The sequence below is a fragment of the Anastrepha obliqua genome, chromosome 3, assembly GCF_027943255.1.
Source record: "Anastrepha obliqua isolate idAnaObli1 chromosome 3, idAnaObli1_1.0, whole genome shotgun sequence".
NCBI classification, from domain to species: Eukaryota; Metazoa; Arthropoda; class Insecta; order Diptera; family Tephritidae; genus Anastrepha; species Anastrepha obliqua.
This window is the reverse complement of record NC_072894.1, coordinates 119,582,032-119,607,890: the sequence shown is the minus strand read 5'-3', so window position 1 is coordinate 119,607,890 and position 25,859 is coordinate 119,582,032. Positions and strand designations below refer to the sequence as shown.

The 25,859-nt window shown below is 36.6% G+C and overlaps 1 protein-coding gene across 4 annotated transcripts in view; it reads right to left on the bottom strand.

Moving 5' to 3' along the window:
- LOC129242914 (uncharacterized) overlaps positions 1-25,859 on the bottom strand; it is a 66,041-nt gene that overhangs the window by 27,521 nt on the left and 12,661 nt on the right. For all 4 annotated transcript variants that reach the window (XM_054879842.1, XM_054879843.1, XM_054879845.1 and 1 more), the window contains exon 2: positions 1,728-2,388. In XM_054879842.1, coding sequence (XP_054735817.1) covers positions 1,728-1,945 — 218 coding nt within the window. In that variant the 5' untranslated portion in view covers positions 1,946-2,388. The remainder of the gene's footprint in view (positions 1-1,727; positions 2,389-25,859) is intronic.

Sequence of the window (25,859 nt, the reverse complement as noted above, 5' to 3'; positions counted from 1 at the left end):
ATTAACAAAAGAAAAAGGTATGTTCATCAAGTGACACCAACAAGTTTTTAAGCCTTCTAGATTCCGTCAAAATTTAACGGTAATTGACCACTATACAAGTGTCCGGATTTCAGTGTCCACTCAGCAAATGTTGTTGTCAACTTCTGACAAAAAAATCATTAAACAGATTCACATGCAATCGTTTGGGATTGAAGATTGAATTAAAACTTGACGGAATATTCAGTATAATGCCGCACGCGTTCGTGCTTGTATTTTCATTTGCAGGCATCCGGCAAGACAATATTGTTGACAATTTCAAATAAGTGCATATTTACACAGGGCAACATTTGCAAGGGAAACATGTTGTTCATGGGAGAAGGAGGGACGGGGTATTTTTCTTCTGTACTGGCAGGCAATACGCTTTGTGCTTCTTAGTCGTATTTTCAATCTTAAAGTTGGATAGCAAAACAATTTTTGATAGTTGCTTCATTCGTTTTCTTCTTTTGGGTGAGAAAGTTTTGTATTGGTTTCTAATCAAATGGAAGAAATCAACGATGACAAACATCAGAACGCTGCTTAGAAAATACAGGATGATTTTTGCTAGTAATGTAGGTATGATTTAAAAAACTTATGGAACATATTTGTGTTGAATTCTAAATTTTTTTCTAGAAGATGCTAAAGAAGTAAACGTCGAAAGCAACAAAAGTTGCCGAAAACAATTTTGTTCATGTGACCGCGAATGAAACATCAAAGGACAATTTCCTGTGTCTCCTTTCCATATGTCGCTGTGCGTAAATGTGCTCTAAGTGTTCGTTTAAATTTGGAAAGTGAAGCTATATTTTTAAATGCATTTACATTTAATTTTAATTTTGAAATATTTTGAATTCAAGGAAAAACACGTGTGTGGCTGTATATTTTATAAATTGAAGTGAAATTTAGAAGAAAATATACTAAAATGAGCCAAATTATAGTAAAGCTGCTGAAAGCATTTTGAAGGCAAATAATTGAAAAAAAATTATTTCCGGAACATTAGGTTTTATAAAGATTTTTCAGAAACCACTTTCTGACATCTCCATCAAGTTCATTTAAATAAATCAATATACTTTACCTAAAATTCCTCATCAATTAAATCATAGAATGAAATAACTGAAAATCGGTAATAATAAGTTATTGGTTGCGTAGATATCCCAAAAAAACAATATTTTATATATTTTTTATATTTATATGCACTTCCAGTATTTATTTCCAGTGTAGTATAGCACCTAAAAGTAGGCAACGAATGAAATGCACAATCAAAAAGGCCAAAGGATGCATGAAAATCATGACAGGCGGGCAGGTTAGCGAACATTTAGTTCTTTATTTTGTTATTTTCTTCAATACATAAAACGGAAATGTGCTTGCAAATGTAATTGCTTGCTTGCCAGTGAGTAGGTAAATGTGTATAATAGCACTCAAACTTCTTCAGTGTACGTTTTGATAGAAGGACAACGCCCTGAGTAGTTGACGCTGAAACAAAAAATAGCAAACTGTAAGTAAACAAATTCAGTAAAACACCTTCAGTTTCACACTAAAGTTGAAGCAGACGCTTCTCAAAAGGCAGCTGTTGGGCACTTCATGACATTTTGGCTGCCCAAAAGACACAAGTCAGTCATTGGTCACTGACGATTTATTATCATATTTTTTTTGTGGCTCTCAGACTTGCACACACATATTAACACAATGTGGTTTTTTTTATTCTTTTGTCTTACCTCACAGTCGTCACATGATGTGATGTATGGGTGCGGGTCTCTTTGTGTCGTGTCGAGTAACTGACAACAGTCACGTGACGTGTCGCTGTGCGCACCACACGTCGCACTCGACTGCGGCCGTCACCGACAACAACAACGATCGGTGGTGGTTTCTCGTTGCCATATTGCAGGAAGGATTCGGAATTGCCTTTGCTGTCATACAGCTCAGTTTCGGACATAGTCACCACAGCTGGATTGTAGCAAGGTTTGTGTTTTTGTATTGTTGTTGGTTCTTTAATTCCTTTAAGCAGTTGCTTTAATTTGGATACAATTTTTTTTGGCGTTTTTGTAATTTTTATTTTATTTTTTAAATTATTTACACTGATCGTTTAATTATGACTTTGTAATTTTTTTTTATACACTTCGTTATTCTTTGGTTTTGGTGTTTTTTTTTTTTTGATTTTTGTATTTATGTTTGCTTTTCTTGCCCTCTATTTAGTATCGCTCGATTTCAGTTCGTTGATGTTCGTAAATTTTGTGCAATTTCTCAAGTTGCTGACTTTTAATTCTCACATGTATGTTCGTTGCGCTCTTTGTTGTTGTTTTGGTCTTTTTAGTTGTTGGATTTTCGCACATTTTATTAGATTCCATTATCTATTTGTGCAAATCTAGCGCACATGCACTGCGATTTTTCATAGGGTGAAAGTGAGACAAAATTATAAATTTGCTTTGCTCGCGCGTTGTTAAGAGTGTCAAATTGGTAAATCAGACAGATATTGTCGTGTTTTTCAAATTTTCATAGATATACTCCCATATACTAATATTTTGAGTGGAAATTTATTTCGTAATGCACACGTCTTTTATACATTAAGACTGGCATGTGGACCAATATATGATATGGACAGTGATGTGCGAATTTTCACAAATTAGTTATAGAAAATTTTTTAACATTTTTTTAAATATTTAACTAAATTGCATAAGCGCGAATTAAAATATTGCTTTTTTCACATATTTACATTAGCTTTTAGCTATACTTTCCATTACTAACCCAAAGTACTTGAATGATTGGCGGAGGGGGAGAGGGCGTGGCACTGCACGAAAGAGCAAGGATCCATCATTTTAACTATGTAAGTTCCATGGTCAGAAAAAGCGTACAAATTATGTTCTTTCCCGACCGTGTTTGCTTATTGTACTGAAATGTCATTGAAGAGAAATGTATACGCTATTGTTAACCCAGCAAGCACTTAAAAAAGGTTTTGTAATTCATAATATTTATGTATATGCTGTTTTATCGTAAAATTATTAAGTGTATATTAAAAAAAAAAATAAGCGCGCGACTTTTTATTTAAATTTTCGCACTTTATAAAAATAAAAAACTTTTACAATAGGCCAAAGTTCAATTTTACCTATTTTAAAAACCATAAAAATCCTATCGAATCTCAATTTTTGTGTTTTCAAGCGAAACGGTGACTGTTCTTTACTTATGTATATCTTAAAATATTAACACTTAGGCAAGGTTTTATATTTCATAATATGCAACAACAAAAAAGTATATTTTGAACTTTTTGAAAAAATAGTGACTCGTCATCTCTGAAAAAAATAAAAAGTTGGCGTGCCGCGTCCGTGTGGATGCGTTGACGTCCGTCGGCCTTCGGCTCACGTGCACGCACGAACACTGTTACTGCAGTATAATGGAACACAATTATTTCTCTTACCGCAGTATAATGGATCGATATGCCCTGCCGATTACATAACATAATATTTTCTAAAATAAATACTATACAAAAATTCTTCCCTTTTAGCTGACTGGGATTTTCTTGTTTCGTTTTATTATTTTTTCGTTAATATTTTGCACGGTATTACAAACGTTCAGGAACTTTTTTTAATAATAGAATTTAAATAAAACTTAAAAATACTATAAAAACCTATTAATCAGTAAAAAAGCTTTAAATCAAATATTTCAATCAATAAAGAGTGTTTATGAGTGAACATTGTTCTGTTTTGGTGTTTGAATTTAAATAAAAATTGCGTGCATAAGAGGAAATTTTTTTAAACTTATGCAAAAATAAGCATTTTCAAGAAGAAATATTTCTATTAATTCTTAATGATAATTTATAGAAAGTACGACAAATTAAAACGCTGGCATATTGACTACATTTGCGTGTAATAATTTTTAAATTAGGTCCACGCACTTAGTCATTATAAGTAAAACTTTCGTGGTAGTAATAGAAAGCTATCCCTAGCCCTTTAAATTCATTAAATCGTCACAATTAGAGCGTAAACATACATGTCAATCACAAACTTGTATGTGGTTCCAGATGCTTCGACAGCTGATACTTTTACAAGCTTAAACAAAAAGGCATACAAAAAGAAATAGACCTTTCAAAAAGAACAGAAAATGTTGGAAAATAACTTTTAATAGGACTGAAATTTTTCAAATAACAAAGGCAACAAAAAAAAATTATTTTCCTACTTCGAATTGAAAACCTGACGTCCGTTTTCGCCAATCAATTTTATATTTATCAGACAGCAAATTTTTTGAGTTGTAATAAAAAATTCAATTACATATTTGTTCTTATAAGGATGGATTTAGTTTAATTCGAAAACATGACATGAAAGCTCGCATAAAAACGGAAATGATTTTACTTTCAATCAGCATTCTAAAATATGATATTTATAAAAATATGTAATTATTTTATGACAGGGCGATAGTTGCATATGATTTCGCCCCCACTGTGGGTATGTATCATTGACTGGTAATGCACCAATAAGATAATTTTTAAGGTTAGAAAGCGAAATTTGCATGGGCATCTCCAATGTTTGTTGCACTTTCAGAGGTTCGGGTGGAGTCCAGAACTCCGAGTTGCGAGAGAAAATATAATCGAACCGCTCAACGCTATTTCTAAGGCTAAAATTATTTGCTAAGGCATTGAAAAGAACAAGTTTTGAGTGATTTGAAACTGTGAAAGAGAAAGCTGCTTGCGTCCTAAAAGTGCTGACAGAATAATGTAACATTGGAAGATTTGCATAGAATTGTGGTGTTTACTGAAGATGATAAGAAGTAAATATATATATAATTAGCAGGTACATCTCAGTCCCATATGCATTTATTAATTCAGACAAATCTTAAAGTAAATTAATCTAGAAAAACATTAAACAAAAATATTAAAAAACTAACTTACGAATTACTTGGAAACAAAAGACTTATTAACTACGCCGACAAAATACCAGAATATCAATGCAGTTTCAGAGAAGGAAGATCGCAGCATGCCAAATATTCTCCCTAAAGCAGTCAATGGGAAAGTTATATGAATACAATATCTAATTTCACAGGCTGATTATTGACTTTAAACAAGCATTTCACAGCATAAACAGAATGATTATACCCGTAATATTTGAGCGATGTGGAGTCCCACAAAAATTAACGCTCATGGCAAAGATTACTCAACTCAATACAGAATCAAAGTATGGATACAAAGCAAATAATCTGAGACTTTAACAATACAGACCGTGGTTAGAAACAATTTCCTTTACTGTCTTTAATATTTTGCTGAGCTACTCAATATATGCAGTAACTGATGCAAAAAGAACAGGGCATATACCAAACAGAACCACACAAATACACGCGTATGCGGAAGATGTTGAGATAATCAGTAGAAACAAAAGCACTCTACCAAATAATTTTGGTGATATAGATAAGGCTACCGATAAAATGGGATTGAAAATTAATGAGAACAAAACGAAATTTATGTTGTTGTCCAGAAAATATCAGATAGTACCCGGCACAATCAAAATCGGAACATATGAATTTGAGGCGGTGAAAACTTTTACATATTTGGGATTTAAACTAAGTTATGACAAATCAATGGGTCTCACAATTGATGAAAGAATAAAAGCAGTAAATAGAGCATACTTTCCACTTTCAAAACTCTTCAAATAAAAGCAGCTTGACAGACCGTGCAAAATTACGATGCTTAAATTTGTAGTCCGACCAGTTTTGGACTACGGATGCAAGTCGTGGACATTAAGTGTAAAGGACAATACCAAACTCCATATTTTTGAAAGATAAATTTCGAGCAAAATCTTTAGAACAGTCAAAGACAACAACTGTGACTGGCGCATAAGATGACACCATGAATTGGTTCAACTAATAAAAGGAGAGAATGTTGTGCGCTTCATCGAAACCTTAAGAATCAGATGGCTAGGCCATGTCACGAGATTGGACGCTGCAAGAGCTCAATGAAAAATAATTCACGCTAAAACTCTTACGATGAAATAAAAATATACCAAGATCAAGATGGATTGAGGAACTGGAGGACGATATGAGGAAACTCAAAGTAAACAATTGGAAGGAATCAACCAAAGTTCGCATCAAATGAAAACATTTTGTTCAGCAAGTCAAAGCTCGCACAGAGCTGTAGCGCCAAATAATGATGATGATGATACGAAAACAAAACCACTCAACGTATTTATTCTACACTATAAAACAACAAAAACTTATTCAGTTTGAATGAGTTGATTTATTTGTAAATATTAATGAAGTAGTTTTGGGTTGGGCATTTTGTTGGTTGGTTGGTTGGTTGGTTAGAGTGGTGATTCATCCAGAATCCAACTAGCGCTTCCGCACCATTTTGTTGCCACATCCTCGTTACCAACTTGTTTAACAGTTACTTACAGCAAGACTATATCCAATCTGTGCGGTTTAGGAACCTTATTAGGCTGTTGACGTCTATGCTAGACAGTTGCTCGAGACTCTCGAACAGCGGTTTGCTCAGGGTTAACATTTTGTCCTTCCATAGGGCAGGACATTCTTAGAGGAAATGGAAGATTGTTTCCTTTTTCTGCGGTTGTATACAACTATGACAGTATGTGTTGTGAGGGATGCCCATTTTGGCGGCTTGTTCTCCGATAGACGATAGATAGATAGAAGCCAGTTATGACTGCCGTTAGTCTACAGGCGTCCCGTCGTTTCATGTTTATCAATGTCGACGATTGCTTGAGGTTGTAGGTGGACCATAATGTCCTGCTGATTTTGCATTTCATCTGTTCTCTCCATCTACAATCTGCGATTTGCGATCTGCGACTAATTTTTTAGTGGTAGTTAAAATTGGGGTTTCATTATAATTAAATCTTCAGTTTCTCACTGTTTTAACCATCACGCTTGTTGCATTCATTATTTAATGCACTGAGACCAACCTTGAAATTAATGTACACCGTATTGTATTAGTAAATTAAAACAAGTTTCGTGAAAGTTGAAAAGCTTTTATTGTAATTAAATTTTGAAATAAACTCCCTTTTACTTCTTTCAATTCGATATTTAAAACTTTTCGAGATCTCGAGATTAATACAAGCTAATGGTTAATGGTAGTACAGGGTTAAGGTATGGGCCTTTAGCACTTCGACCATATTGTTCTATTGTGCACCCTATGCTGTCTATTGACTATTAAGTATGCTTATGAGTTGTACCAACTCCTTCTGAGGGAGTGATTGAAGGTCTTCATCTATAAGCATGAACTTGTTTAAAAACTTTTTCCTTCTATGCGTCAACCCCGGACATTCGATGATGAGATGTTCTATAGACTCCTCATCTTTGCATCAAAATCTGCAGGTTAACCATTAATACAAGCTAAACTGTGATTTAAAATATACCGGCATCCCGGGATTGGCATCCCTAATGTACGAGTATACCACCTCCAAATAAATATAGCACATCTTAAAAAAATATTTGAAATATTTCACAATTTAGGTAGCAATTTACCCGCACTCGCACACACCCTTAGAATACAAATTGACCTACAATTAACATTGACACCTCTAAATTTTGTGCTTCATCAGCAAACATGAAGATCGCCAGGCAACAACAAGTCCAACACTTGAAAGTCAATTATGTAATTGAGTTCATTAAAGCTATGAGGAAACAAGCTTTTCTCTCTCTCCATTAAATAATTGCATCATTTATGACATTTCATTATTAGTTGCTTTAAAGGCTAGCAAATATGTTCCACGGGGTCATACCGTTACAAATAACAGAAATAAATGGATTTTAAATGTAGCTAACAGAAAATAAAAAACAAAGTGCGGTTTGGCTTGACTACCCACGCACGTCTTTACGTCACACAAGAGTGCGTTTTGGCGATTTTTTTGTTATATTGTTTTCCATTAAATATGTATTTCTAATCACAAAAGAAATGAAAGCAAGCATTTATTCTACACATATGGGCAAACTTTTCTACAAAAAAAAAAAATAAAAAAAATAAAAAATGGAAACAATGAAACTTTCCAACTTCTCGCAAGATATCAAGCATGTAAGTCGGTTGATTGTGGGGTTTTAACTGCTTATTCGCTTTTAAAAACAAACAAACTTTCCAAACTAATACCACTTCAAGTGTATGGCTACTCAGACTGATGAACTCGCCCCCACACAAAGCCACCACAGCAACATGTCATGCCTTGCAACCAATAACATACATACATACATATATATACTTACTTATATATACACATGGCTACATATCTATCTGCAAATGCGCCATTTTAAATGTCAAAAGCATCTAATGGCTCTCGATAAACTTTATGGTTCTAAAAATGCAAAACACTTTAATTTGTAATTCTTAACTGGAATTCCTACACAAATTATGCGCAACTGGTTGGCTTGAAAAGTATGAGAAACAAGTTTTTTCCTAATTTCATTTCGTATTCATTAAACTTACTATGGCTCTGATGACCTACTGGTTGAGAAGCGAATTTACCGCACACGAGTCGCCTTAAGTCAGCTGTAAATGTGCGAGTAGAATATAATGAACAAAGTATATAGTGCTGAAGAAAGTAATAGGAACACACTCTTAATTCACTTATCAATTGGCATTTTTGAAAAGTGTGCGCTAATATACAAGAGATTTGTTGCATGTGCTAGCAGATGCCGACATCACATGGGACGGCTCAAAAACAATAGCCCATAACCGTGTAAGATGGAAGAGTCTTGTTGAGGCCGTATGCTCCCGAGTAGAGTGAACAAGAAAAAATTATAGAGGATGGTTTGAATACTTGTTCCTTTTTGAATCTTCTCGTATTATTTACTTTTAAGTTTGAATTCATTGTGTAATTGAAACGACCATTCGCTTTTTATAGTTTTCTTTTTATAGGTGACCGCGTTAGACTCTTTCTTGGGTGGTTATGCGGTCAAATTCCTAAGATGAATATCGTTTGAATTATTTCTGAGTCAGGAAAAGAAATTTTATATACTGTTTTGAAAAATAGGGTCAACAGATACTACGAAGTCTTAATAAGAAGAAAGAACTTCTAGAAGTGTGTGTCTCGAACAAAACTAAAGCCAAGGAAAATTTATTACTTTTGAACAACAAAATAGCCGCACAGTTTTTTTTTTTTTGGATAAGGGGCATGGCGCATGGGGCATTGATGTAACAGATCTTTGAATTCGCAATATGGAATAGGCCGAAAAAGCACTAATAATATCAAACAAATCATAAAAATGTTGCTTTTACGTGTATTATTGATTTAAGAAATACCTCTTTATGCTCATTCAAAAGAAAAATTAATACATAATCGGCACCTACTAAAATTTTATTAATATATTTATTAATCAACAAACAGGATGCTTAAAGACTATCAGATCGATAGATACAAACAAAGACCTTATGACGAATAGCTTATTAAAAGTAAACTTAAAGTAAGAAAAATCAAAGTCGATGGAAGAAAAATAAGCATTAAATTGAGTTAGCGTTCTTTTTAATGGAGCACTCATTCCACGAACAGTTTTAGAGATACGCATAAAAAATTATTATTACAACGAAAAATGCGTGAGAGAACATTAAAATTAATTTTATTGAGCAGATACTGACAATCTATGAGCCCTCACAAATATCAAAGAAAAAAACATATCGACAACAGAACACGCTTAGACTCTAAGGACATTAGATTTATTAATAAGCAACGAGAGCTATAGGACGGAAACGGATCAACGAATTTCATCGAGCGCAAAGCAAACAAAAGCTCTCTGAACAGACTCTAATGTGTTAATATAGACCGCATGAAACGGTCTCCAAACAAATAACGCGTATTCTAACCGGACCTTGATTGGGGCATAAGAAATGTTTAACGGCAAAGTATATTTTGTTTTGAGTTAATTGTAATTAGCTTGGAAGTAGGCCTATAATTTTCAATATTATTTTTATTGCCGCTTTTAAGGATAGGCGTAATAAAAGTTAATTTCCAGTCATCAAGGAAGACTCCGGCAGAAAGTGACATGTCAAAAATGAGATTAAAAGTCGTAATCAGCATCGGTATTATTGCACGGCTTAAGGGGGAGCCTCATGTAGAGGCCTCAAAAAAAAACGATTTTATTTTCGATAATCTGAAAATATAGTACCTTAAATATACTGTGAAATTTTCATCCCGAAACTCTCAATGTTATAGCTTCTACAGCCAACTAACTAGGTAGAGAGCGGGCCGCGCGCTCCTGTACCTAAAACTTTAAACTTAATTATCTCGAAACGACTTATTTAAAAACTGGTCGTATTGTAACTCAAAAAGTTATCTATGGTTTGAAGTTTGGTGAGGCCTTTCTGTACATTACTATCGAACCTAACCCCAAATTTCAGATATTTCGCGTTGATAAATTACTTTTTGGTGGTTAAAAATGTCAAAAAAATAGCCGTACATTCTAATTTATAGGTTCATCCTTTCCGTTAATATCTCATAAAACCAATTTCAATGTTTTTGTTTCAGATCGATAGATTAAGGGTAATAAATAGAGCAGTTTGGGACCTCGCGCCGTAGGCAGCCGACAAGAAATAATCCTGAGCCGCCATTTTGAAAAAAAAAATGAAAAACATTTTTTTTGTACTCTCGCAAGGTTAAATAAAGTTGTGTTAAAGCTTTAAAATAATATAATTATTTTATCACCTTTGAAAATATGTTTAAAAAATGACCGATTTTGAGGCTTCTACATGAGGCTCCCCCCTTAAGCAGATTGATGCCAATAATGACATCCTCTCAAATTTAATTTCTCGAAGTTTATGGAAGTATCTAAATTAAACAGATCAAAATTAGTATTGCCTGAAAAAAAATTGGAGGAAAAAATTTAGCAAAAAGATTGACAGCATCAGAGATGGAATTAGCTGAGACCCCTTTAAGATAAATGGACACAGGTATATTTGAGCAGTATTTTCTTTTATTATTTTAATATAATGCTTACTATTAAAAACATTTTATTGGGGTGGCCGAAAAAAATAAATCTATTCTTGATGTTGCCCTCTTAATTTGACCTATGGCCAAATCACTGAGACACTTATTTTTTTCTTTTTATTTAATAATAACCGGGGTTTGAAATTTACCATTGAATTCCGATAAGAAAAATGCATTTTTTCGTAAATTTGGTTTAAGTATTGGGAGGTTGAATTAGTTTTAAAGGTTTTTTTCGAAGATTTGGGGCTTTATTCTGAAAAAATGGTACAAAATATTTTATTCGAAGTATTGGCCATCGCTAGCTACAACTTTCGCCCATCTTTCGGGCAATTTCCGGATGCCGTTTCTCCAAAATTCTGGCCGCTGCTTGGCTATCCATGACTCAACCCATATTTTGGTAGCCCCGTACGAGGAGAACCGCTGGTCCGCCAAATCGAGACTCATATGCCGGAACAAATGATAATCGGAGGGAGCTATGTCTGGACTACACGGCGGGTGGGGTAACACTTCCCAGCCAAGCGTTCCAAGGTATTTTTTGACAGGTTGAGCAACATGCGGCCGAGCGTTGTCATGTTGCAAAATAACCTTGTCGTGCCTTTTTACCGTTTCCGGCCGTTTTTCTTTCAATGCCCGGCTTAAACGCATCAATTGCAGTCGGTAACGATCCCCCGTGATTGTTTCGTCCGGTTGGAGCAGCTCAAAATATACGACGCCGACCTGATCCCACCAAATGCAAAGCATGATTTTCTTGCCGTGAATATTCTGCTTGGCAGTCGACGTTGATGCGTGGCCGGGCAAACCCCATGATTTTTTGCGTTTTGGGTTATCGTAGTGGATCCATTTTTTGTCGCCAGTCACCACCCGATGCAAAAAACCCTTCCGATTTTGTCGCTCGATCAGCAATTCGCACGTAAAAAATCGCCGTTCGACGTCGCGCAGCTTCAACTCGTACGGGACCCAATGTCCTTGCTTTTGGATCATTCCCATCGCTTGCTTTTGGATCATTCCCATCCCCAGGCCTCCTGCAGCAATTCACGGGCTTGGGCTGTATTTTTTTTCAAATTGAAGCAGAAAAGCAAAGCTTCCCGCAAATTGCGTTTCGACGGCACGAAAGTTGACATACTCGGAGCACGAAAACACTGCGTTGTTTATACTTCAGCGAAATGACAGATACTGATAAACAAAGCCTAGGGATGAGGCTTTGTCATGAATATATATTCAGTATTGCCAACGCGATAAAGTGATAAATAGCGCCATCCGTGTGTCACCTTTAAAACTAATTCAACCTCCCAATAGTTTACAGAAAGATAATATTTAATTTCCGCCATTAATTTCCCTGCACAAATGTCAAAAAAAAAAAATTTTTTTTCAGTTTTTCATATGGACACTGAAAATATTTCTTTTTAATTTTGGAAGGACTTGCAGGTTTTAATTGGGGTCATCCCAATGTACACCATTTGCTCCGTTGCTACACTATTTGCTTCGACTCCGTTTAAAATAAAATTATATAATATTTGAATATCTAAGGGATATCCATGTGCACTTATTACTTTTTCTGTTGCTGCACATTTAAATTCTTTGTAATTAAGAATGATTTCTATACACAATTGATCTCTAATTTAAATTTATACAAAATTTAATTCAATAATAAACTCGATTGCTTTATTACTCATACTCAAATAATGAAAGAGCGCATCTAGTCGTAAGTTAGTTTTAGTACTCATTCACTTATGTAAACAAAACCAGTCACCAGTCATTTGCTTTGACATTTACGACAATTTTGTACATGCCATTGTACTGGTACGAGTAATTATTACTTATTATTATTTTTTTTTTTTGTTTCCTCTGTTAGGAAACAACTTTCAAGCCATTTAATTTACACGCGTTTACATATATATGCACATTTGCATGTAGTAGACATATGGAGCCGAGTTATTCCATTTACTTTTCCAAGCATTTCAAGTTTTCAAACGGCGATTTTGTAATTAACACCTCTTGACTTAATTTACATTAACACATTAACACATTTATGCATATATACATATCTACATACATACATACATACATATCTTGCACTTACTATGCACAGAATTTTCAGCTTTATTGCTTGACTTAGTTTTAGTCGGTTGCGCAATGAAGCACATCGCTTATTTTTTATCTCTTTCTTTCTTCTTCTTATCTTCTTAAAACGTGTAAATTTTAAGATTTTTTACTAAAGTAAATATTGCTGAGTCATAAAATTTGCAGGTGGAAAATTTTGCTGAAAATTGGCAACAATTCATTCAACCTCAGGGTAGTTTTGGCACCAAACTTGCACAAATATATACAGCACTTGCAAAACAAAAAGCAATAGGCTGCCTTAATTAATAAATTAAGCCTCATGAAAAAAAAAAATGTTTTATTATTGCGAATTATATACATATGTATATATATATATAATTGGCGTGTATACCCTTTTTGGGTATTTGGCCGAGCTCCTCCTCCTATTTGTGGCGTGCGTCTTGATGTTGTTCCACAAATGGAGGGACCTACAGTTTTAAGGCGAGTCCGAAAGGCAGATATTTTTTATGAGGAGCTTCTTCATGGCAGAAATACACTCGGAGGTTCGCCATTGCCTGCCGAGGGGCGACCGCTATTAGAAAACACTTTTTCTTCTTTTTGGTGTTTCACCGGGACTCGAACCTACGGTCTCTCCCAATCCCGAATGGTACTCACGCACCAACCCATTCGTTTACGGCGGGTCGCTTCCACGACAGCCGGTTCTACCTTACCAAAACGACCCGGATTTATATCCGGCCAAGGACTGTCACTCCAGCAGCATTCCCCGTATGTAAGTATGGGGAATGTTAATGCTGCTACAACAATAACAACAACGACGGGATGCGACTTACGTCAAAGCAAATTTTGGGTAATGAGTTCCCACCCGATTGAAAACAAGTTGACATTCCGAGCGCTAATACTTATTGGTGTTCAAAAAGATCGAAGTGTTCCAAAATGAAGGGGAAGAAGAAAAACTGCGATACATTTTTCAATACCACTAAGCCCAAGGTGGAAAGTCGGAGGAGGTGGCCAAAAATTGTGTACTGTTTATGAAGCTAATCTATGTCGCTGTAAAGCTTTACATAAAGTACAAAAGTAACAGAAAAAAGGGTTGCAACGATTTTATTTTGATAAAATGGTCAACAAAGATGGGATACTCTCTGGGAGCCCGATAGTCGAAAATGTCGGTAAAATCATGAGGACGGACATGTGAGCAATTCTTCGGAAGAAAAAGCTCGAAGAATAGATAAGACACGAATTGAAAAAATAACTTTTTAAATTGACGTCTGCAATTCTAAACGGAGTCCATCAAATTTTGAAGCCGATGGTTGTTGTTGTAGCAGGAAAATTATTCCTCAAACATGCACGGGGAATGTTGCTGGAGGGACAGTCATCGGCCGGATATCAATCCGGTTTTCAAGTGTAGATTACAGGCTAATAATTGCAGTGATGGCATATAACTTGAAGCCCCTTCTGTATTACTGCCCAGCATTTTGGTTCTGCGTGTCACTTAGCAACACTGAGGTTTATCAGTGGTCCAAGTGAGATCAATGTCAGCCAACTTAACTTAACCTAACCTAAGTTATTTGACCATTCAACTAATATGGAAAGAAATAATGAAATGAGTGGCCAGGCAACTGAAATGTGCTATGGGAATAGATATTAAACTATTTTTTACATACTCGTATGTATGTCTGTGTTTATAGGTACAAGTGTTAATCTCTCTCTTTAAGGGGGGAAGCTGGTCTAGAATTTTGAAAAAATCGAAAAATTTTTTTTTGTCTTAAAAGGTGCTTTAGGGTCTTAGAAATAATATACCAAATGAGGGATGCCAGCAAAAATGTCTAAATGCCCAAATTTTTCATTCGACGGCAGTGCCTCGCAGGTATGCCCCGAACGCTATTTACAACTTTAAACGCGTTTTTCTCGAAATCACTTTTTTTAAACTGGCCGAAGACATAACTCGAACAAATCTTAACCGATTCTTACGAAATTTTGACAATACATTCGAAATACCTTTCTCCGGAGACGTACGTAGGATTTTTTATTTATATTACATAGTTTTTTTTTAATCAACAATTTTATGTCGTTCTTTATAGTGAAAATTGTAACTTTTTGTTCAAACGTGCACCATTTCGCGAAAAAACAAAATATCGAAAAAATCCTACGTACGTCTCTTTCTGTTGTTATATAGAAACTAAAAAAATTTTATTTTTTGATCCAGGACAAAAATTAAGGAGTTTACGTCTTCGGCAATGGACCCACTAGAAAAAAAGGCGCCTTAGGAGAACTGCTGGGCAGCGGCCATTTTGAAATTAATTCAGACGAAAAATTTTGTATTTGTACCATGAAAGCTATATTATTAAACCTATTTCACAGATTTTCGATTGATTCCTTTGTTGAGTCAAAATAAATTCATAAAATATGCCCATTTTTTGCGCTCTAGACCAGCTTCCCCCCTTAACCTGTTCGACACTTTCTGAATGGCGGTACATGGATTTTGTTTTAAAGACATTTGGGAGTTTTATTTGTCGAAAATTTACGTTAAATGCCTTGAAACAAAGAAAAAAAGTATTCCCAAAGTCTGTTGCACTGAATTTACATGCTTTTATTTAGTCGCTTAATTTAGGCAGCGGTTTGAACTTTAAAAAATTAACCAATTTCACCTGCGATGTATTGTAAAAAGTAAAAGTAAAAAGGCAATTAATAATTTCTGCTGCCCAACAAAAAAAGTGTAAGTAAAAATATAAAAAATTGATTTTTCAAGCACTAGTTGATTTCCATGCGACGTGAAAATGAACGCACCTATAAAAAAATAAAAAAGTAGGTAAATAAGACACTTTTCTCATTCCGCGCACACTGGAAGAACCATATAGCACATGTCTGCTGAATTTATATACAATACCTATTAGATATATTTGGCACACGTCTCTGTCTATCTGTATGTGTGTCGCCGCTCTAAGCTAATGCGATAAAAATGACATTTTTAAAGAGCTTACATTTGCTTCGAGTCACCAAAGCCAAAAGTCTCGGGCAGGCAACTCAAACTCAAATGCAAAAGCAGAAGATTTGAAATAGTAGAAGTGAAGCTACCATTGTGTCAGTCAGTCGCCCGTAAGTCAATACGGCAGTCGACAAGTAACTTATGTACATAGTTGATAGAAAAATAAAAAAATTGAAAAGTTGCCTAGTTTGTGCGTCAGTCGGATTGCTGGTTGTTTGCATGCCGCACGTCTCATTGCTTCATCGAAATTCATATTAGATATTCAACAATACATTCCTTTTGTTGTCACTGCATTTGGTAATACACAAACACACACATTCATACATATGAATGTGCAAAGCAGCAAACTTTGCATAGTAGGAGCCAAATAATTTCTGGGTCAACATGACAGTGCGATACGAAAGAAACATAGACATACACACAAATGCATACATATGTACATATTCGTGCTCATTTAGAAACATAAAAGTGAATATTAGTGTCAGTTGCGAATATTAGCTGCCGAGCTTGACGAGCAGAACCAAACAGCCGACTAAGTAACACCACCACTTGGCTGTTGCAAAGTCAATAACTTTGTCAAAGTAGTTTGCAGATAAATTTTAAAAGTAGTTGGCTAAGTTGATGCATATTTCAATTTACCCCAATAGGACTCTCAACGAAGTTGTTTCCTGCATACTCGTACGCTGCTTTATTTCATGGTTGAGGTTAAGACGGATGATCTTCGGTTTGTTGATAAGCAGCAGCAGCAGGTGAGCTAGCACGTGTTTAATGAATTGCTAGCCAACGACTATTTTGAAAAAGTATATCTACCTATCAAGTCATATGGGACACATATGTATGTGCGTATGTAGATGTGTGTTTAATTTGCAATTTATATCGCTATGAAGCGTTCAAATCGGCAACCGTGCGTAATACGATTAAGCAGATTATAAGAAAGAGGTCGTATATACATAAGTATGTATATATGTATGTGTGCGAGATCAGAATAGTGAGAGTGTTATAAACTTTCTACGTTAATAAGTCGATATGTGGCACAAAGAGGCTGTGCCCATTTTATGATTGCTTTCGTTCTCTATTCTCTGACTAGGGATTAGGCTACAGCAGAAAGTGGGTTTGGAAAATGTGTGTTTGTAGCCGTTGCATGTACACACATACGAGTATTTTAGTGAAAGGGAAGTTTCTAAAGATAACTAATGCTTAATTTGGTATTCCTGCCGAATGTGTATGTGTATGTGCATGTTGTTAGTTTCGGCTCGAGCGTCTGGCTTTTGTTTATTAGGCGTGCTATTCTTAATTAAGAAATAAAGGGTGGTTAAATTTCAAGGGCCGATGTTGAATGTGAACCACACCTAAACGTCAACGACACCGTTGGACTTCTTTCTTTGGGGTTATTTGAAAGGAAAGCTGTACATCGATAAGCCAGCAATAATTCAAGAGCTAAAGGATGAGATAATTCGGCACATTAACGGCATAGAACCTCAATTATGCCTCAGCATCATCGAAAATTTGGACCATCGGATAGAGGTGTGCCGCCGAGGCCGCGGCGCTATTTGGCCGATATTTTGTTCCATACGTAATTGAGCCATACCAATATTATCATAATAAAGAGAAATGACAATAATTTCCTAAAAAATTGAATTTTATTCAAAATCAATACTGGCCCTTGAAACTTAACCACCCTTTATAAGCGTTGAAAGTTCCTAGACCACTCATAATCAAATTGATTTTCAACCTGTTGGCTACAATTTATATTTGCTGACTCATACTGCAATTTGATTTGGTATAACGATTTAAAAACTAATTTTTTTCTAATTAATTATTCTTTCTTTTTTTGTATGTTTTTCTATGTATGCAAGTGCTTAATGATTTTTGAAATGCTTCCATTGCTTCTAATGCTTTTGAAAATTTTCATTCCGTTAGTCATTTGCAAAATAGCGAAATTAATTGAAGAAATAGGAATACAATTTTTAGACAATATTCAGTGTTGTGGTTATTGTAGCATTATAAACATTATCAATGCATGACGGGGAATGCTGCTAGAAGGACAGTTCGAGTCGTACCGGTAGCGTCCCTGTCGTGGTAGGGATATTCAGTGTCTGTCGGGTATATGAAATTTTCTTTGAGAAATAATCAGAATTCAGTACATTTTTCCCCTATTGATAGAAATTCGATAAGCAATAAGGATGTCTTAACAAAATTATTCTTGACTGGAGCGTTTTTTAAATGTATTCGACAGCAGTGGGAGTTCCACTTAACACATGGGATGAACAGTCCCGGGCCTAACATCAGTTTTTTTGCATTCACCTCTTTTTTTACTTAGTACTAAACTAAAAAAAAGCTGTTAAAATTTATTGTGTTTCTTTTGTTATTTTCAAAACAATGGATCGAAAAGAATTCCGTGTTTTAATTTTGCTTCTTGATGAGAAAAGGTACTGTTCAAGCAAAGCAATTATCTTGAAAAGTGTTATAGGGGTTCCGCTGCATCTGAAACAACAATAAAACGATGGTGTGCTGACTTCAAACGTGGTCGTAGAGACACCTACATATGATGCAAAACGGAGCGGATGTCTAAATGAGGTGGTAACACCAGAAAACAACAAATATATCCACAGAATCGTTTTGAATGATCAAAAAGTGAAGTTGCGTGAGTTAACTGACATCGTAAAGATATCAAAAGAACGTCTTGGCTTTATATTGCACAAGCATTTGACTATGAGAAAGCTCTGTTCAAAGTGGATGCCGCGTTTGCTTTCAAGATAATGCACCGTGTCACAAGTCGATCAAAACAATGGCAAAACTACATGAATTGAACTTCAAATTGCTCCCACATCCATTGTATGGTATTCACCAGATTTGGCTCCCAGCGACTATGGCTGTTCCCAGATCTAAAAAAATGCTCGCCGGTAAGAAATTTCGTTCGAATGAAGAGGTTATCGTTGAAATAAAGTTGATGAGCTAATTTTGAACAAAAAAATCGTATTTTCTTTGTTAGGCCCGGGACTTTTCAGCCCATGCGTTATCTAGTGGTGGCAGCCCATATGAGCTACCGCTTTGCTTTGGAAAAACAATTGCAGATATATTTGGCCTCATTTGATATTTTGATACCTCTAAATGGCGGCAGAGTGTTCGTAAAAAATTATAGACATTTTAGGTATTGATAAAAATTTGAAGACACTGCCGGAATTATTCAATGAAGATCCATGTCAAGCGTAAAAAAAAATTGCATTTCGAAACGATTGAAATTATTAGGGATGATTAATAGCAAAGAAATCGGGTACGAATTAATACCAAGATATGTTAAAACCCTTTCACAGCATGGTGAAAATATTTTTATAGGTTTATCCATTATCAGACCGTTAATTGGCTCTCAGCGCATTTAACAGAATCAGCTGATAGGCTCACGTAAAAGGGGATGTGTTTACAAAAAAACCGAGATTGTGTTGGTGATATACGAAAAAAAGCAATACAGTCTCTGCTTAAGTTACTTCGTTGCCCTCTAAACAACAACTGATTGGAAGAGTGCGTTAATACGTGTAAAACGAGCAGCCAAAAATGGGTTGCAGAGGGCCCTGTGACGTGGCAACCGAAGTTACTCGCACAATTTGTTTCTTCACCATGGATAATGGCCAAACCTGGTAAATCTATCATTCTTGGCTTCTCAGCAAGTGAAGTTTTTGTGTTTTAGCATCGGAATGTTTCAGTAATCAGTGGTTATTACTATAATCCCAAAGGAAAAAAGTATTATACGCTAAACCTGATCAATCGGTATCATCGCCCTTTTACACTTATGCCAAAGCCAAATATCTACGTTTCAAATGTTTAGGCTTCTACTTGGTTCTGGCTTCTAGGTGGTGTCATCTATTATGAGCTGCTGAAATTAAGCACAATCATAACTGGGGATATGTACCGAATAAAGCTTATGCACTTGTACCAGCAACCAAAGCAAAACATAAGGAAACCGATACTAGACAGGATCACAACATTCCCACAACAGTCGGTTCTAAGTTACCGGAACGACTCGGATTTATATCCGACAAATGATTCGCCTTAGAGAGATACCACCCGTCGCACTAATTGCATCTAACCGATGTGGACTTTGAGTGGAATCGTCTTTGGCAAACGCAGAACAAATAGATTTCGAATCCAGAGTTCGTCTCAATGTCAGCTCTAAGTAGATCTATTGGAAGCAGTCTTGCTGCATGCAGCTGCATCAGTGACGATAAACGAGGTGTGGGGTTCAGCGCACTAAACAGGGCTGGCAGTGCTGCAAGCTAGTCAGTCTAATTGTTCATCACTCAGTTCAATATGTTCGATGTTATTTGGGCAATGGCGTCTCGAATGTTGCACTCGAGCTCGCTTAAAATGATTGGCTTGCTAGCGCAGAGAAAGGACTTCACGCAGTACCGAAGAAGTAATCAAATCAAGTGATGTGAGCCAGTCATCAAATTTCTCCTTCACAATCTCGAGCGTTGCGTTGCTTGCGCTATAACACCACAAGTCGGATATATCTATTGGTAACATCTTGGGACCATTTTTTTATTCACTTCATAAACTACATTTCCTCGTGATTATTTTCAACGAAATTTCTTCTTTATACTGATAACTTGAAAGTTTACTCAGAGGTTAGTTGGCTTACTGCCTCAGTTGTTTTACAGTCAGAACTCGATAAGCTTTATAACTGGTGGGTAATGAATTGTTTTTTCCTTAACATAGAACAATGCCATAAGCAACGTTTTCTAAGCTGCCCAAGCCACTTATTACACCCTGTCGTTTATCTAATAGCACTCTGCAATCGGCCGACGAGATCAAGCACTCCTTGAATCAAAGTTCAATTTTACTCCAATAACGGTAATTTTGCTTCTTAACATATACGAGATGACCGACCTTACGACGAAATTCATACCATGCATGTACAATCGAGTGAGAAATTCGATAATATAATATTTTTTAATAATTTCCACACGTTCGCTAAGCGTGAAGCGATGCAACATGAAACGGAAGATCTTCCAGCATATTTTGACAGCTTGATGTCATTGGTAACTTTGACAGTTGCAGAAACATAAAAATTTGCAAAACTATCGTTAATATCTGCCCACCCATTATTAAGCTTTTTGAGACGGAATAAATTGCAAATGCACGCGATTATGCAAAACGTGCAATTGAATGACTCAGTTCAATAATACAATTAATACGAGAGCCTTTCGCACCTATCCCATTCATGATACTTACAAAAGTTTTAATATTTTATTATGAGTGGGAATTTTCATGAAATCAAGGTCATTAGGCTGGATCACAGATATGCCAATTTTATAAAAAATTCTATACACTTAACTAGTTTTGTATGCCTCGCTTGTTTGTATGCTTAAAAGTGCAATCGAGTTTGCCAAATTCATTGTTAATGTGTGACAAGTAGCAGCATTTTACTTCAAAGTGTTTTTTGTTTATTTTTCTTGCGTTACAACTGATTCAGCTAAAAGGTGCTTGTGTAATTATTTCACAATTACACAGCTAAATATTCAGCACACTGCAATGCATTTAATGTCATGAGAAAATCGCAAGAAACAAAAATCACAGTCATTCATTGCTTGGCTGCTAACGAATTGTGCTATTGGTCCACTGGTCTAGTGGCTGCTGGTTGTTTGTTTGGTTTGGTTTGGCTGGTCGTTCCGCTGCTTTGACCGCTTTTTCAGACAACATGTTTGGAACGCTGATTGTTTCTTTATTATTATTTTTAGCCATTTCTATTACGATGTACCTTGCTAAAACATGTTTCGAACATGCAATCACACTAACATATATCACATATATTCAGACACATTCTACGAAATAAGTCCAGGTACCTAAAGATTTTTCAAATGTTAATTTTGATATGGCGGCAAAGGATGGCGGAAGTGATGGACCTCACTACCTTACAACTAGCCTTTGTGTATATTGACTAACATAAAGAGCTTCCAATAATGGTGAATACCACTACAAACAGCTTCTGTCTGGAATGGGCGCCGCTTTAAAGTGATGCTTCGAGGAATGAATAAGCAGACGAGTGCGCAAGGAAAGGTAGTTGAGCACGAGAGTACAAACCTCACTGGATTTTCAATAGTTACAAGTCCAGAAGATGGCCAACGTAGCCGAGTGGTGAAAATGTGACTCCCATACGGTAGTGAGCAGGTTCGAATCTCTGTGCTTGAAACACCAAATAATAGAAAAATTTGCGGCAGGCAATGACAAACCGCCGAGTGTATTTCTGCCACGAAAAAGCTCCTCATAGAAAACCATCTGCCGTTCGGAGTCAACTTAAAAGTGGGGGTCTCTGCACAAATAGAAGGAGCTCGGCCAAATACATCAAGTCGAGGAGAAGGCCACAGCCGCTCTTACTAGGTCTGGACACCAGTAACTCTGAAAAGCGAATGTACGCTTTCATATGGATATACTAACGTGGCAATGAACTATTGGTTATATGACCACCAGATTTCTTCTCTATGGAGGAAGAAGTAGTGTCAATTTCTATAAAATTGTTCAAGCATTTGGACAATTTAGGCACATAATCGAGAACTGGCCTAATTATATTCGATAAAAGATTTGTCGACATATCACAACATTGCCATGAAGAGCAATCAGTTCAACATAACTTAGCTTTAGGTAAGATTAGGTTTTCGTGGCTGTCGGTTTAGAATAGCCAACTCACTTAGACCATGTAAGTCCCTTGTGAAACCATTGTTTAACACGGGAACCTTAGTATTTATTTACCATGGAATCATTTAGACGCTCTTATGAAGCGTAAGATAGGTTTTATCCCAACACCGGATAGTTCTGTAAGAGAATCAAAAGAGTGTTCTCTTAACAACCTTGCTCTACTCCTAGCTTTCGCTGGGAAGGAAGAGGAAGTGTTCTACTGTTTCTTCCTCTTCCTCGGCTCTACAACTTTTGAAGTATTCATGAGAAAATACTAAAAGAGTGACTACCTAACAACCAATGACTGGTGACACAAGCATCGACCTACTAGATGATTTTCTTATCTATTTGCGGCCAACTTAACTTGGTTGTAACTCAAGTATTTTCTTCTCTCCATGAACTACTGGCCTCTTTGGGAAATATTATTTCTTATCCTTAATTTTAAGTTGCCATAGGAATTCCAATATTGCCTCTGTTTAAGCAGTGGAAGGTTAGCTAGCTCATCGGCTTTGAAATGATCCTTCAATATCTTTATGTCCCGGAAGCCATATAAGGCTGACTTTGCAGACGGTGCTAATATCATTTAGAGCTGCCAGGCATTCCTGAGCAATCTTACAAAGTAATGAATAACTGAATTTAATATGGTAAAGGTTGATCCCAACTACGGATACTACGGTAGAAGGCGTAAACATCTTTCAAGGGTTTAAAGTAGATTGAAAGTTTGGATTAGAAAGAATTCTATTTCAGAAAACCTGTGCCAGTAACTTTGGTTGGGCTACGTGAGCCACTGTATGCGGTTCGTTCCGATTCGAGACTGAGCAGATTACAGTTTACAGCGCTGCTATTTTACTGAACTTAACTTTTGCATCAGAACTTCTGTTCTATGCAACCACTCATGGGTTTCTAGTAGCTTAGTGAGTTCAGCCACACTGTTAGAACCCATTTATAACCCATTTCCTGCTATAACAGCAGTTGGATTTCGCGATGATTGTGGTGTTCCGAGTAGTTGCCCGTAAATATCAGTTTGCGTGGGTACAAATGGGATAAGTATAATTACTTTGATTTCCCATCACTTTCCTTTGCACCTCTTTCTTACTTCTAACTTAGTTGTAAAGATTTCTTCTCCGAGACGCTTCAAATGGTTATACGGAAAAGCGACAAATACCAATTTTTATTTTGATGGCAACGGCATTGACCGAGAGCCACACAAAATTTAATTTAAAATATTTATGCATATTTAATCTTTTTTTGTTTTTTTATTATCAGCTCCGAAACTTTTTCGACAGAGTGTGTGATATTAACGTATGGAGCGTACAAAGAACGCGATTTAGGTTTTGCCCGTTTCTGTTGCTTGCCTCCAACAGCAATAGCAACAGTAATTGCAGCAGTTGTAGCGGTTACAGCAGCATTACCAAGTAAATTTGCAAGTTAACCTTGATACGACCATTTGCCTACAATTCATCTATCCAGCAGAAATTGGCGTCGAAACAAAACTGCAAGTTGGTAAATGTTCTGACCAAATTTATACACACACATATACATGTGAACAATCTACTATATATACAGGGTACTCCATATACATAATAATTTCGTCGAAATCCCGCACGAGATCGTCGAGAAGCCAGTCTTTTCTCTGAGAGTGACTGTGTGGTGCGAATTCGATCTTCGGTCCAGTTTTCTTTGAAAAGCTGCTGGAAACATTATTTCGGTCAACGTTGCGCACTACAGAGGAAATGGAACATGTGAAATTGGACGACTTTTGGTTGCAGCAGAATGGCGCGCCATGCCACAATCGATCTTTTGCGCCACAATTTCGGTAATCGTGATGACAGCTGGCAGTCTAGGTGCCGTCAATTGACCGTCTCGGAGCTTCGATTTGACGCCGTTAGACTTTTTTGTGTTGGTTGTTCGATATTATGCGAACAATTCATTACCAATTCAGGCCCATAAGGCGAAGATTAAACAAGTTATTTGTGAGAAAGAGCCAGACACCGCCACCAAGGTATTAGAAAATTAGAAAAACACAACGAGGCTGCCATGTTCCCGGTCAGAAAGCACAGTAATATGCTCGGCAAGCAAATTTTGTTTGGGTGGTAACGCAAGGAGCAGGACTGTCATGCTAAGAAAGAAGAAGAAGATACCGCAAGAATCATCCCCCCAGACATTTGCTGACGCCCAGGTGGGTTAGTAGACATCTCTTCGACTACACTGACGAGATACGGGACCAAACATGATTGCAACTACTGAATCGGACAGACATTAAACGACATTCATCGGGAGACTCCCACCATCTTCTTACACTCCCGACCACCGAATGCCGTTATCGGAGTCCAACCACCTCTGACAGCTTCAGCTGTCTCTGAGAGCCGTGTAACTTTGGCTCAAATATATATATATATAATTGGCGCGTACACCCTTTTTTGGGTGTTTAGCCAAGCTCCTTCTCGTGTTTGTGGTGTGCGCCTTCATGTTGTTCCACAAATGGCGGAACGGCCGCCGTAGCCGAATTGGTTGGTGCGCGACTACCATTCGGAATTCACAGAGAGAACGTCGGTTCGAATCTCGGTGAAAACACCAAAATTAAGAAAAACAATTTTCTAATAGCGGTCGCCCCTCGGCAGGCAATGGCAAACCTGCGAGTGTATTTCTGCCATGAAAAAGCTCCTCATAAAAATATCTGCCGTTCGGAGTCGGCTTGAAACTGTAGGTCCCTCCATTTGTGGAACTTTAGCTCAAATACGGTCGGGATATTGTAGCAGGTTAAACTCCTACTCATACAGAATTGACCCCGACATATTCAATATATGTCTGGCACTGGCAGGGCCTAGTAAACTGCTACAACAACAACAAAACTGGATTAACAGAGCGCGCTATTGCGAAGTCCGTCGAGGCAGCTCCTTGAATGAAATCGTGTTCCATAAATAATGGTACTTTTTGCTCTCTCGAATAAACCAAATACATATCGAAAAAAAGTTATTTTTGTTCATTTTCCTCGATTGTTAAAAACAAATCATTATATGGACCACCCTTTATAAATACATAAAATTACCGCAAGAAAAAAAGCAAATCGATTTCGAAAAGCTGAAATTAAGCAAAGTTCTTAGGTGAGCTGTGAAAATTGGTGGCGAAACAGCTGGCAGCTGCTGGAAAAAAAGCTGAGGGCAGCTATTTTCGACGGCTTTGGCTCGAGCAGTGCTTGATTTTCGGGCTGTGGCGCACTGACGCCACTGCAACGT